General features: G+C 38.2%; 1 protein-coding gene across 2 annotated transcripts in view; it reads right to left on the reverse strand.

Moving 5' to 3' along the window:
• The window catches only part of gpc6a (glypican 6a), a 159,226-nt gene that overhangs the window by 7,665 nt on the left and 139,180 nt on the right, over positions 1-12,381 (reverse strand). For both annotated transcript variants that reach the window (XM_024296148.2, XM_024296147.2), the window contains one exon: positions 2,712-2,839. In XM_024296148.2, coding sequence (XP_024151916.1) covers positions 2,712-2,839 — 128 coding nt within the window. The remainder of the gene's footprint in view (positions 1-2,711; positions 2,840-12,381) is intronic.

The raw sequence follows: 12,381 nt of genomic DNA on the forward strand, positions 1-12,381 counted from the left end.
ATTCTGTGTTCCACATATGTTCATTGCTTTCCATGCTTTTACGTCCATTATTTCTGCTTGTTTAACCTCATGTTATTAAATAAATATTAAAAAGGACGTTGTTGTCTGATATCATTATTTTCTTCTTTGTGGCAAAGTCACTTCACAGGGTAAAGACACTTACGCTAAAATTGAGAGACTGATTAATTGATTACTTTATTGATTAGAAGTAGCGGCTAATCATTGATGAGTAATATTTTTCCTTCATTACGAAGGTGGTGCCCCGAGGATAATTTTATTAAATTTCCGTTTAATAAAGTTTATATTTTTCAACCAACTTTGGGATTGAATACTTCATATTCACCCCTTTCACGCTACAGTGGCTAGTTATAGAATAATAAAGATGCGTTTAATTTTGAAAAACTAACATATTTTGTGGACACATCCAGCAAAACTAAACAGTTAATTTTTAAATACATGTACCGCAAGGCTCCTGACTACAGTAGCTGTGATGGTCCAAGAATCCATCAAGCATATTTTATGTTTGACATGTTTTAGAGCACAGTGACCCACAAAATATCAATGGGAGATCAGCAAGGATAGCCAGCATTCATCAATAAGGCACACCAGATTTTAAGGAAGATTTCCTTCTGTTGAAAAATTCAATGATTCTGTGAGCCTTATGGTCCAAAAAATACAATCGGATGCACCCGAAACTGTGCTTTTTTCACCACTGACATCACAAGACCTACTACAAAATTTACTGCATTGAGATGACCATGTGCGTCTTTTATTTTGAAAGGAAGTTATGTGAACCTCTGTAAAAAAAATCTAAATAGTTTCATATTTAGAAAAAAAAAGTTTTTATTAAGTTTATGTTTTACTTATGCCAAAAAAAAGTTCATGTATATAGATCATGACAGTAGCAATGACATTAATATTAATTAGTGTTTTATGTTTCAAAAGGGTGAAGTCAGACTTTGTGGCTCCAATCACGTTGTAGTCAGTAAAAAAATGACCCAAATGGCTCTGTAATTAAAGTTTGCAAACCCCTGATCTAAACATAATACAACTTAAAAGAAAAATAATAACAATAATAATAATTCTTGCTTGCACCAAAACAGATGTTACAGGTATGTATCATCAACTTAACATGAACAACAACACTGATCCACTCTAGAAAAATCCACTGTTGTTTTTGTAAAGTGACAGATGTGTCACACAGTAGCTTAAATTGAAGCAGACGTGAACTCAAGGGACAGCCATGCGTTTTCACCAAAGAAGATGAAATCGGACAAAAAGTGTGTAATAAAATAACGAAAACTTCATTTGGCAACTTCTAAGGTTGCTGAACCTGACGTAGAGAGTGACTAGCATGACTGAAGCATACATTTCACATAAATCACCTGAAAAAAAACTATACCATTTAAATTAAAGGAGGTGTGGTTGCTGTTACAGCAATCATTTGCACCTTCTTTGCACCCTGTGAGCTACAATAAATTAAAATATTCCTCAAACACAAAGCTATACTCACTTTTTAGCCATTTAAAGTCCTTTTCTGATCATCTTTTGATCTATTGTAAAAGTGTTCCCAGTGGTCTTTTACTTAAGATTATGCACATTTTAGCAAACATAAAAAAAAAATAAAAAAAAAAAACTGTTGTTTTCTAGGGCAAAGTTTCTGCAGTGTTCAATAGAAATTCACTTCTCAGATGTGGAAAGGATGTCAGCGTGGAGAAAGCCTGCACTGATTTCCCATCATCCCTCCGTTTATACACTGTGCTGCTAGCTTACAGCCCCTCAAAACCCCAACCTAACATTACCGGTGCAACGAAAATTGTCGGCAAAATTGGAGTGCAGCTTTGAGCCAGTTCAGAGAAGAAAAACAATCAATCAATCAAACTTTTTAAAAAACTATGCACAATTTGAAGAAAAACAAAACAAAACAAAACAACAACAAAAACCACACACATCTGTAATTGTATAATGAATAGTTTTAGTGTATAATTGATCTCTTGAAAACAAAGATATCCCTGTATCTAGTCTAAAATTGGAGCTTGTGGTTTGCCGTAGTAACTTATCCGTCACACTCAAGTTTTTTTCAATGGCATTTTTTCCTCTGCTCCCGATTTGAATAAATAAGTACTCAAAAATGCAAATGTGTGCTTACTTTTTTTAAAAAACATGTTCTCCATCATAAGAAAATGCCACAAAAACACATTAAAACACAGGTTTCATTAGGGTGTGTTTTTAAAGTTCTCACAAGAGAATCAGAAAAATTCTACAAAACACTTTACACACAGTTTGAGAGATCAATTAACCGTTTTTAAAAAAATCAACTGGCACAAACCTATTCTTTTATTGCACCATGTGGTGATTTTTTTTTTTTTTTTGTAATTCTTGGGAGGGAACAAAACATTGGAGTGGTGTGATGGAGAGTGTTCCCTGCCAGCATCTCCCGCTCAGTGTCAGCGAGCACAGCTCTCACAGCAATCTACTGTACAGCTCGGTGTTACTCTACAAGCTGCATTGGTGACAAGAAGTGTTAGAAACTCCACAGTCCTCTGAGTATTAGAGCTTATATACAGCAGAGGCTGTCCATGTCAGTACTTGCCATTGTGCTCACAGAGAGAGTTGATCTGGGAACAGAGTGTGGTTATTTTAATACCTGGCAGGGAAAATGTGATAAGAGGAGAGCAGAGTTACTTTTGCTGCAGTTATCAAGCTCTCACCTGCCCTTCGTGTGGCTGTTCCAGCACTGCTCCTCGTCAGGCTGTGTGAGTTCTTCCGAACAGATGTCATCTGGCAATTTGGACCAGAACCTCTTGGACTCCTCCAATCTTTCTTTGATTTCATTCACCTGCCATTGACCGAAACAGAGGTAGAAACATATTACACTTCAAATGTTCGAACAGCTAAGAAGCTGGGGAGAAAGTGAGTTCGAAAAAGTTCAGCTGGAAGAAAACCTAAAAGATTCATTAATGCCATTTTTAGAACTTCTCACTAAAATAATATTAAATCCTGTGGACGATCCATAAAAACGACATCCATCTGTTATCTTCCGCATGTGTGAGGTTGGGGTCACTGGGTCAGCGCCCTTGATAAGAAGTCCCAGAATTCCCTCAGCCCCTCCTCCTTTTCCAATTCTTTCTGAGGCTGAGAGAGATAATCTCTTCAGGGTCTGCCACAGAGCCTCCTCCCACAGGGTCTCCTCCCAGTTGGGCATGCCTGTAATGTCTCATTAGGAAGGCGGGTGGTATTCTTGCCAGATGTCCAAACCACTTTATCTGGCTTTTTCCAATGTAACAGATCCTGAGTCCAGAATTCCCCCAAAATTGCTGAATTTTACACCCTAAGCTATCCTGCAAAAGAAGCTCATATCCACCGCATGTAGCTGCTCCTTTTTTTACTCATAATGACCTCATAGATAGGAACAATAGCATAGACCAGGGACTGGCAACTCCAGGCTTCGAGGGCAGCAGTGTCTGAATGATTTCCAGATATCAAAGCCCTACTCATGACTGATTACCTGGTCCGGTGTGTCCGGCCAACTAGAACGTGCCAGAGCAGGATATGTGGAAAAACCTGCAGGAATGCGGCCCTCGAGGCCTGGAGTTGCCTATCCTTGGTGTAGAATAGTTGGTAAATTAAGGTTATCCTAAAACTCCACTTCTATTCACTTCAACAGTCTAGTACAAAGTCTGCATTACTGTACCAATCCATCAGTTCATCTCCTTTTCTCCTTATTTCTTTATTTCTGGCATTATGAAATAACCAAGTGAAATTAACCTTTCACCTGGAGAAGTGATGTATAGTGCCAGTTTTGTTTGGATGAGAACAATGCATAGCCTAGTACTTGTAGATGTTGATTCTCTTCCGAAACTACTCTGGAGGGAGTTGCAATTTCACAGCCTGGGAAAACTGTTGCCTTGTTTCCACTGAGCAGTCCAAACCAGACGGGACTGGACCGGTATGGTATTTTGACCATGTCCAATATAAAATGGACCCATTAGGCCAGACCGTTTCGTACCATTTTTGATCCCCTGTTGGTTGTAGGTCCAAAGAAAAATGGAGCAGAGCAGTTAGGGTGGAGCTACTGTCATCACACGATGTAACCCAATGATTGGCGGAAAGATTTTACAACAGCTCTTTTCCCGACTCAAGATCTAAGCCGTAAGTTCTGTCCTCTTTTCACCTGTATTCTTTTTCTCCTCCTACAATCTTCTTGCAAAGAATTTAACATTTTTTGCATTCCCCTTCTTATTTGCGGTGGTTAGGGATGGAGAGACCCAGAGTCCACGAATACGGAGAATTGCTGTAGTGGCATTGTTATGACGCACAACTACATCTTCAGTATACACCCTGCATGCGCCTTGATGGTCCAACACTCAATGGAAACGTTCACTTCAATTGCCAAGATCATTCTAAACCAGTCCGGTCCGGATTGCTTAGTGGAAACGAGGCATAAAAAACTATATTAAAATACAGATTCTAAAGCTCCCACAACCAAACCCTCCAACATGTGGCTGCAATGAAGAATTTTGTTCATCAAAGTTAAGAATAAAAGCTGTACCAAAGAGAACCCCAGATGAAGTTCAGGATTTACACAGTCTGATTTTCTACTGTTTATGACAATAAAGATCATTGAGTAGTGATTCAATGGCCTCAACAGAAAGAAATGCATCTGGTTGTCAGAGCAGCAAACATAAAACTTCACCATGTCCAGAGATTTGCTAAGTCGACACAAAAAGATAGATACAACCGGAAGTAAACCAGCGGTCTTATCTGAAACCGGTAGGTCATTACACAGCTCCGTGCATAGTCCACTGACTCCAATAGAGTCTTGAAAAGTATATCTCCCTGGTAATAAGAGCTCATCATTTGATCCTCTTCTACTAAATAAGGAACTAACAACCCACTTTACGCATGTCAAAGTGTTCCTCTCAATGTTCCTGCAGTGCTGCTGCAGAGACACAACACAGTTGTAAAACATCCACAGCCTTGAGATGATCAAGACAGACCTCGTCTACTTCTGAGAGACCTCAGCGACCTCATAAATGTTGACCCAGCTCCCTAGTTCACAGCCTCTGCTTCTTTGGTGTAATGAGAACACCTTTGAAGTATTCTTTCCACAATTAAACAGACGGCACAACAGTGACAATCATAGTGTGATCTCAGCAGAGAAGCTGAGACTCTGTCTTTGAACCACAATTTAAGTTTTTTTTTGCTCACTTCCATCAATATTCTGTTCATCTGTGATTCATGCGGCACAGACGCCAGGCTGAAATCTGGTATTTGGCATAATTCATTACCCCCAACTGTTTCCATCTGGACTCAGTAAGAAGTTTGAGGAAGTGATCAGCAAACAGAAAAAAAATTCTTCTTGTCATGCACAGTAACATATTTAGCTTTACTGTCTTTTCACATTATTGTGACAGCTAAAAAGACAAAGTTCATGTTTAATTTAAAAGAATGCAGAACAACTGTTTATAATGAAAAACACAGTACATTTGTCAAAATACAGATACAAATCTCTGCTCTAATATAACAAGTTTCAATCTCATTACTTTAAACATGTTAGCTTTAAAAATTCTAACCCTTTACCCCATCATTTCAAAGAGAACCACAGCATCTTCCTCTCTGCTACCTCCTGTCTCTTTCTCAGAACCTCAACACCATGGCTGCTCTCACCAGAGTCTTTTCCACCTTTCCTTTTATTCTTTTTGACACTCTTTAGTCACACATCTCACCTGAAACCTTCCTCCACCTGCTGCAACCTGCTTGCACACGTCTCCTTACCTTCCCACACTCTCCGTCCTCTGGACTGTAAGTCCTTAAAGTCCTCCACCTTCTTCACCTCTGCTCCTTGTAACCTCACTGATCCACTTCAGTCCCTCTCATTCACACACAGATACACTATCTTGAAGTGGGTGACCTTCTGGACACTTGTGGAACAAATTTCCATGCCTGTCCTTGATCAGCCTACCCTGCTGCACATCCTTTCCATCTCTGTTTCACTGGGTTGTCGATCTGCACAGATCTACCTCTTTCTCCTTTGTGTCCAACCTGTCCTGCAGATTCTCATTCACCCTTTTGGCTTTTGCCACCTCCATGTCCACCTCCTGCTGCATTTCCTCGTACTGCTTTCTCCCTTGATGGCTACTGATGCAAATATGTATCAAACCACTTTGGCTTCAAACTGATCTAATTTAGTATCTCCACGAAATAAATTAACAGGTGTTTTTTTTTTCATGGCTGGAAATAAACTCAGACATCAAAGAGTTAAGCTTTTTCTCTTAATACACTCCTTAAAAAAATTCACATCAGTGTAAGTGTAGAAAGTCCATTCAACTGGCTTCAGTTTAATGATAAAGTTAGGGACAACAGGCATAAAAAGACTGCAAAAACATGGTTCTTCTGTGCAAAAAATAGTGACACAACGTCATTTAAATTGTTGCATGACATGTAAACAAATGTTGTCCCTTTTGGAACAATCTTGGTTGGGATGAGAACTACACATATATATATATATATATATTAATTTGGCAGCAAGATGCTGCGACACAGCACAAACCCTTAAACTTGTTTTCAAAAACAGTAGTCAACAGATGATAATATCCAGGGCCTCCTGTCATCTCTGAGTTGACCACAAATTCCACTTTGCACCGACATATGGTGGAGTCAGCTGTGATGACATCACAGCTTCTAAATATAAAACGTACTGACAGGAAATGAGGGTCCTCTGCACCTTGAATAGCATCTGAGCAAACATTTAGAGTGAATATATGAACAAAAAGAAAACAATCTGTCTTTATGGGCCATTGCATGTATGGAAAAGTGGTTTATACTTATGTAGCACTCTTCTACCTTGCTGTAGGGCTCAAAGCTCTTTACAGTTATTGGGGAAAAAAATGGTCAGAGACAAAAATACTTACAGGTCAGTGCTTCATACCAGGAGACTAAGAATTGCTTTACCTCCTAAAGGGAATATAAAATCACCGGTAAAATTGGCATTAACATTTTCTTATGGATTGAAGGGACCAAAAAACAAAAACTCAACAGAGACTTGAACTTCAAAAAAAGTTCTAGTAAGCTCTAGGAGTGTAGGTGGGGTTTACTCTATATAGCTTCCTTTTAATTTGAGGCTGTATTAATAAGATAATCACACACTTAAATAATTTACTATTATTGCTTTATGTTTCTCTGATCGCTAAAATCCGCACAATTCAATCATTTTGAAAAATATTCTCCCAACATACAGAGAACATTTTTTTAATAAGTAAAGTGTAGTTTAAGATAGCTAAATGTCATAAAAGCTATGAGTGGAATAACTTTTTATTTCATGTATTTTGCTAAATAAAAAAAAAGAGAGAAAAGAGATAACATGAACAAAGGAAACATTTAGGAAGACAACTGAGGTACATCCTTATGGAAAAGTTGTACTGCTGGCTTTCTGACCACAGATCATTTAAACAACAGATTTCAACCTCAGTGAAAGAATCCAAGCTGGCCATAAATAAAACAATTTAAACGCAGCTTAATCCACAACATTTTTGTAAAATGAAGCTCTAATTTAACGTCGCCTTTTTATTGTTAAGGTACCTTGATTTAATAAAAATGATAATACAAACTAGAGATCAAAAGATAAGCCTTGCATCGGAGAAATGATGTATTAATTCTCTGTGTGTATTTGTGCGTACTTGTATTTGTTTTTTTGGCAAGAAAGCAAATGTGGATGGGTCACAACCTTCTGTGGGAAATTCGATTGCCTTCAGCAGTGTGGTAATTCTGTCTATAAATTGTTTTGGACTTAAACCAATTTCGGCAGCTTGATTGTTTGTGGCTCTCAAAAGCAGAGACAGTAGAAAAACCTGTCATATACAATTTACAGTCATATTCCATGAAAAAAAAAACACAGTGAAGGCAACGCTCACGGTTGGAGAAGCAGTTGATCAAATTTATTCAGGATTTTCCACACAAATTGAAGCTGCGGAAGAAACTCAGGAGGCAAACAAACTTGGGGAACTGCAAACTTCTGGCTCCTGTTTACTTCAACCCCATTAATTAACAAGCCAGGAGTGACTGACACAAGTAACGACTTTTATCTCACTCCTCTTTCTCGGTTGGTTGAAAGGTTTCATGAACAGATGGAGCTAGCTTGTGTGACATGGAGATGAATCTGCTGACAGACAGGCTCGGTAATGATCCAACATAAACCACGAGGTGAGATCCTCAGAAATAGACGGTGAGTGGGATGGCTTTACCCTTTAAAGTCCCAGTGACATCCAATCTGGGGTGTGAGTGTTTTCATGTCTTGTGTTATATGCAACAAACCCATATGTCAGCAGAGGTTAATTTAAGAATCTCCAATTGTTTCCAAAATGTTTAGAGAAGTCATTTCTAGTAGGATAGATTTGATTGTGCTCTAAAGACAGTGGAAAAACAAACATAAAAAATACATTTATAAATTAATTATATTTAACGTCATATTTAAAGCGCCATTCCAATCATATTTTATCTATTGTAAAAGTGTTCCCAGTGTCTTTTAATTATGCTTGTTTCTTTTTTTTTTCCAAAATCCAAAAACTTGTCATTTTCTAGGTCATAATTTGTGCAGAGAGACAGGAGTTCATCATAGACTGAATTGTTGGTGGAACCGTTGGCACGGAAGTAAGCCTCAGCTGACATCCCATCATCCCTTTGTTTAAACTTTCTCCTGCTAGCTTCAAGCTCCTCACACCCCAAACCTACCATTAGCAGCGCAGCAAAAATAGGGAGTAATATCGGAGCTATTAGCCGTATAGTTTTAAGCCAGATCATTTCATGGTTTATGAGTCATAATTCGGATCGTTTATTGGATCAGTAAAAAGAAAATCCAACAATATGTAACAAAAATTTTTCTTGTTTGCTTAAATATTTATTTTACTCTTTTTTTCCTACGTCACCACTTCTAAGCAACTTTTATTTTACTGGTTAAACATGATTTGTGCTGCTTGGGTATTGATTGTATACCAGCTTTATTAATTTTCATGGCAACAAAGGGAGTCTATACCAGAAAACCCTCAGTAAAAAAATATTTTCCTCATTTTGAAGATTTTTTAGAGGAACAATTTAAGATTTTGTTTTGCTTCATTTATGGACTGAGTCTGCACAAAGTAATTGTCCTATATATAAAAACAATTTTTTTTTTAGTATGTTCAAATGAATAGATACGAAAAAAAAAAAAAAACGTCAAAACTCATCAGTAATTAAAGCTGTCAATTGCAGTGATGGGACAGATCACTGCAGCTCTCGCTGTGGTCAGCTGTCGGGTCAGGATGTGGGCCTGTTTGATTTGCTGCTTGGAGGCGGTTGAGAAAGTGATCTGAGGAAGCAGCAGCGATCGAGTTATCTCTTCAGAGCCTGTGGTAAAAACCTACTGAGCAGCAACATTTCTTTATCACGGGCCACAGTAGCCCTTAGACATGCACTTCATTCAACAAAGCCGCAGCTGAAGAGGCCAAACGCTTTACGCAGTTCAAAACAGGTTTTCCCGAGGGATCTAAGAATGTAAGCATTATATATATATATATATATATATATAAGTGATTCCAAAAAGCAAAACATCTTTATGTGCACAGCGAGATGTCCCAATTTGTGTTCTCAAAAGGGTCCCTGACTTAAAATCAAAATGAGATCTTGATAAATCTCTGGGGTAAAAAAGCTATTCTTGTGGTTAATTAAAAGATGTGTCTCAAGGGGCCAGACTCCACTTTCTATAAGTATTCCCCTAATCCATGCCATCAAGGACATTAAATCATAAAATGAACTTTTATATTATTCAACAGTGTTTGCTTTTTTGGTGATATATTTTGGTTATTTTTGTTGTTTTGCCTACAGTAACCTTTATGGGTTTTTACAGGTGATGGGGGATTTATGTGGATTATTAAACTCATATCAGGGAATCTATTGTTCAAACCTTTTCATAACGTATTTAAGAAGCACTTTTGATGAGAATAATTTCAAAAAGCTGTGCCAATTATCATGTAGCAGCAGTTAACACACTGTCAGATTCCAGTTTAGTCTTGAGATTGGATTTTTGCAGCAGTTTTTTTTTTCTCCAACAAGTACCATTTTTCTGTTAACACATGAACTGCTGTGAATGTTAGCACTGTTTACATCAATCACTCATCGTTGATTTAAAGGATCAAAAAATACCTTAATGTTGCAAATATACTGGAGTGCTCTGTAGTATAGGCACAACACGAGAGCTGTTCAAATCAGAACCAAATGTTATATTGAGAGTGAAAAAAAAACAAGATTCCCCCCAAAAATTAAAATTTTGGGCAGGCACTTGAAGTAAATCAATAGTCCCCTGAATATATCTATGAGTACAGCTAAATATAATATGAATACAGCTACCCTGATGCCATTGGAATCTGAATGGGTGTGAGAATGTCTACCTTTTTCAAGTACTTTGGGCCTTGAAAAAGGTAGAAAAGCACTAAAAAGTATAATATGCCATGTACCGCGATGAGGTAAATAAACAGGCTTCTGTCTTTTGTGGATTCTAGTCCTAACTAGATGTTAAAACAGAGTTATGGATCCCTAAAGGGGTCAAAAATTATGGGGAAAAAAAAGTTTGTTTAGGGTAAAAAATGTGTGGCCCTGCAAGCATGATCCCATCATATTTTCTTTCTATTGCACACAGATTTTGATAAAGAAATCCTCCTGAAAATATTGAAATGGTAAAAAATTACTCAGGTATCACCCCTCTAACTTCTAATAAAGATAGATAACTTTATAAATCCCCCAAGGGTACAGAGTACACTTACAATAATCTGTTTTGGAGAAAAAGGGAGTAAGTAGTAGTTCACAACAAGCATAAACCACGAGTTCAAGTTTAGTGTTCACACTGGACAAGCAGGGGGGGGGGGGATTCCTCTTCTTTTTCTTTTTTCTACTGTTTACTAGCGCATGTACGCCACCAACAGTTGGATAAGGACTTGATGTGAAATGGCAAAGCGGTGCAAATATCGCAAATCTTGCTCCAGGCTTTTTCTTGCAGCTATGCAACTTTCTCCTTCATGATCAAATCATAAAAAAGTTGCCACTCATGAGTTAAAAACGATGGCACCCATTTGTCACTACCAAATCCAAGTACAACTGGTTTTACTTTCAACTGTTTGCATTTTGTACATGGAGCCTGAAAACGGTCATAGAAACTTGCGTAGCAACAAGTGAAGGTAAGGTCTGTTACCGCGACTGGAGGGTTAGGGACCTGATATTTAATGGTTACAACCAGCACGTCAAAAAAAAAACAAGCTGAGGGGAACCAAAACACCCAAAAGTGACACGGAGGGAGCCTTAACAATTTGTCTAAATATGACGATTTGGGAGTGAGAATGTGAAGAAAAATTACAAAATGCACAAGTTAGTAAAAGACCGACACAAGCTGTTTCAACTTGTCCATTTTCTGCAGTGTTGCATATCGTCTATAAGATAGTTTGTCTTTTTTAACAAACAAAACAACAGAATTCTGGGAGGGAAAGAGGACCGATCTATTGACATCCACATGTGGAAACAAGCAAAGGCAGAACAGAAACAACCTGTCTTCTAACTGGACACGATCCAGCACTGATACACTCCTGGGCAGAGGCATGCACTGGAGCCTCGTCGTGTCCGAGTTACACCGAGGATTTCCAAGCACGTCTAAGTGGAGCTTCAGGTCCTTACAGGGCATGAAAAGACCTTTGATAACTGGATGCCACTCTAGGAGATTCCCCCACACATTTGATGTGGTAATCCTGTCATGAAGACACCAAAGCTGGTGAGGTTTGACACACAGTCCTGCAGCTCTGACTCGTGATGTGGCCCACAGCAAGCTGGCACTGACAACAACATAAGGATCAGACCACAGTCTCTCTTGTTATTTTACTCCAACATCACTCTGTCCCCAAAGCAGTGTCACAATGATACAATTCACTGTGGCAGGCATGGTTCATTTGTTTAACATACTGCATGATGTAGTGTGAAGACACTGTGTCAAAAGTAGTCAGTATCCACACAGCGTTTTGATAACTGCACACATCCTTCACTCCATAAATAGATATATATTTATAAAAAAGAGGCAGCCATAGCAATTCATACTTTTTGTTAGTGAAACAGGCTTGACAACTAAAGAACACATGAAATAAGTGTAAAACTTTAAAGCATTTGCTGTCTACAATATAAAACATATCTGCAAACACAGACAAATACAGTATTTGTCACGTTCTTCTTTCAATTTTAGGATGAGCCAATGAACAAAGACTGGTAGGAACCAACGACTGTCACTGTTAGTCCGTTCTCAACCTCAAACTTGAGTGTATTGACTGTACACTGGCTCAAAAAAAGATGTTTAGCCAACACATTAAAATACAT

The sequence above is a fragment of the Oryzias melastigma genome, linkage group LG3, assembly GCF_002922805.2.
Source record: "Oryzias melastigma strain HK-1 linkage group LG3, ASM292280v2, whole genome shotgun sequence".
Classification (NCBI taxonomy): domain Eukaryota; kingdom Metazoa; phylum Chordata; class Actinopteri; order Beloniformes; family Adrianichthyidae; genus Oryzias; species Oryzias melastigma.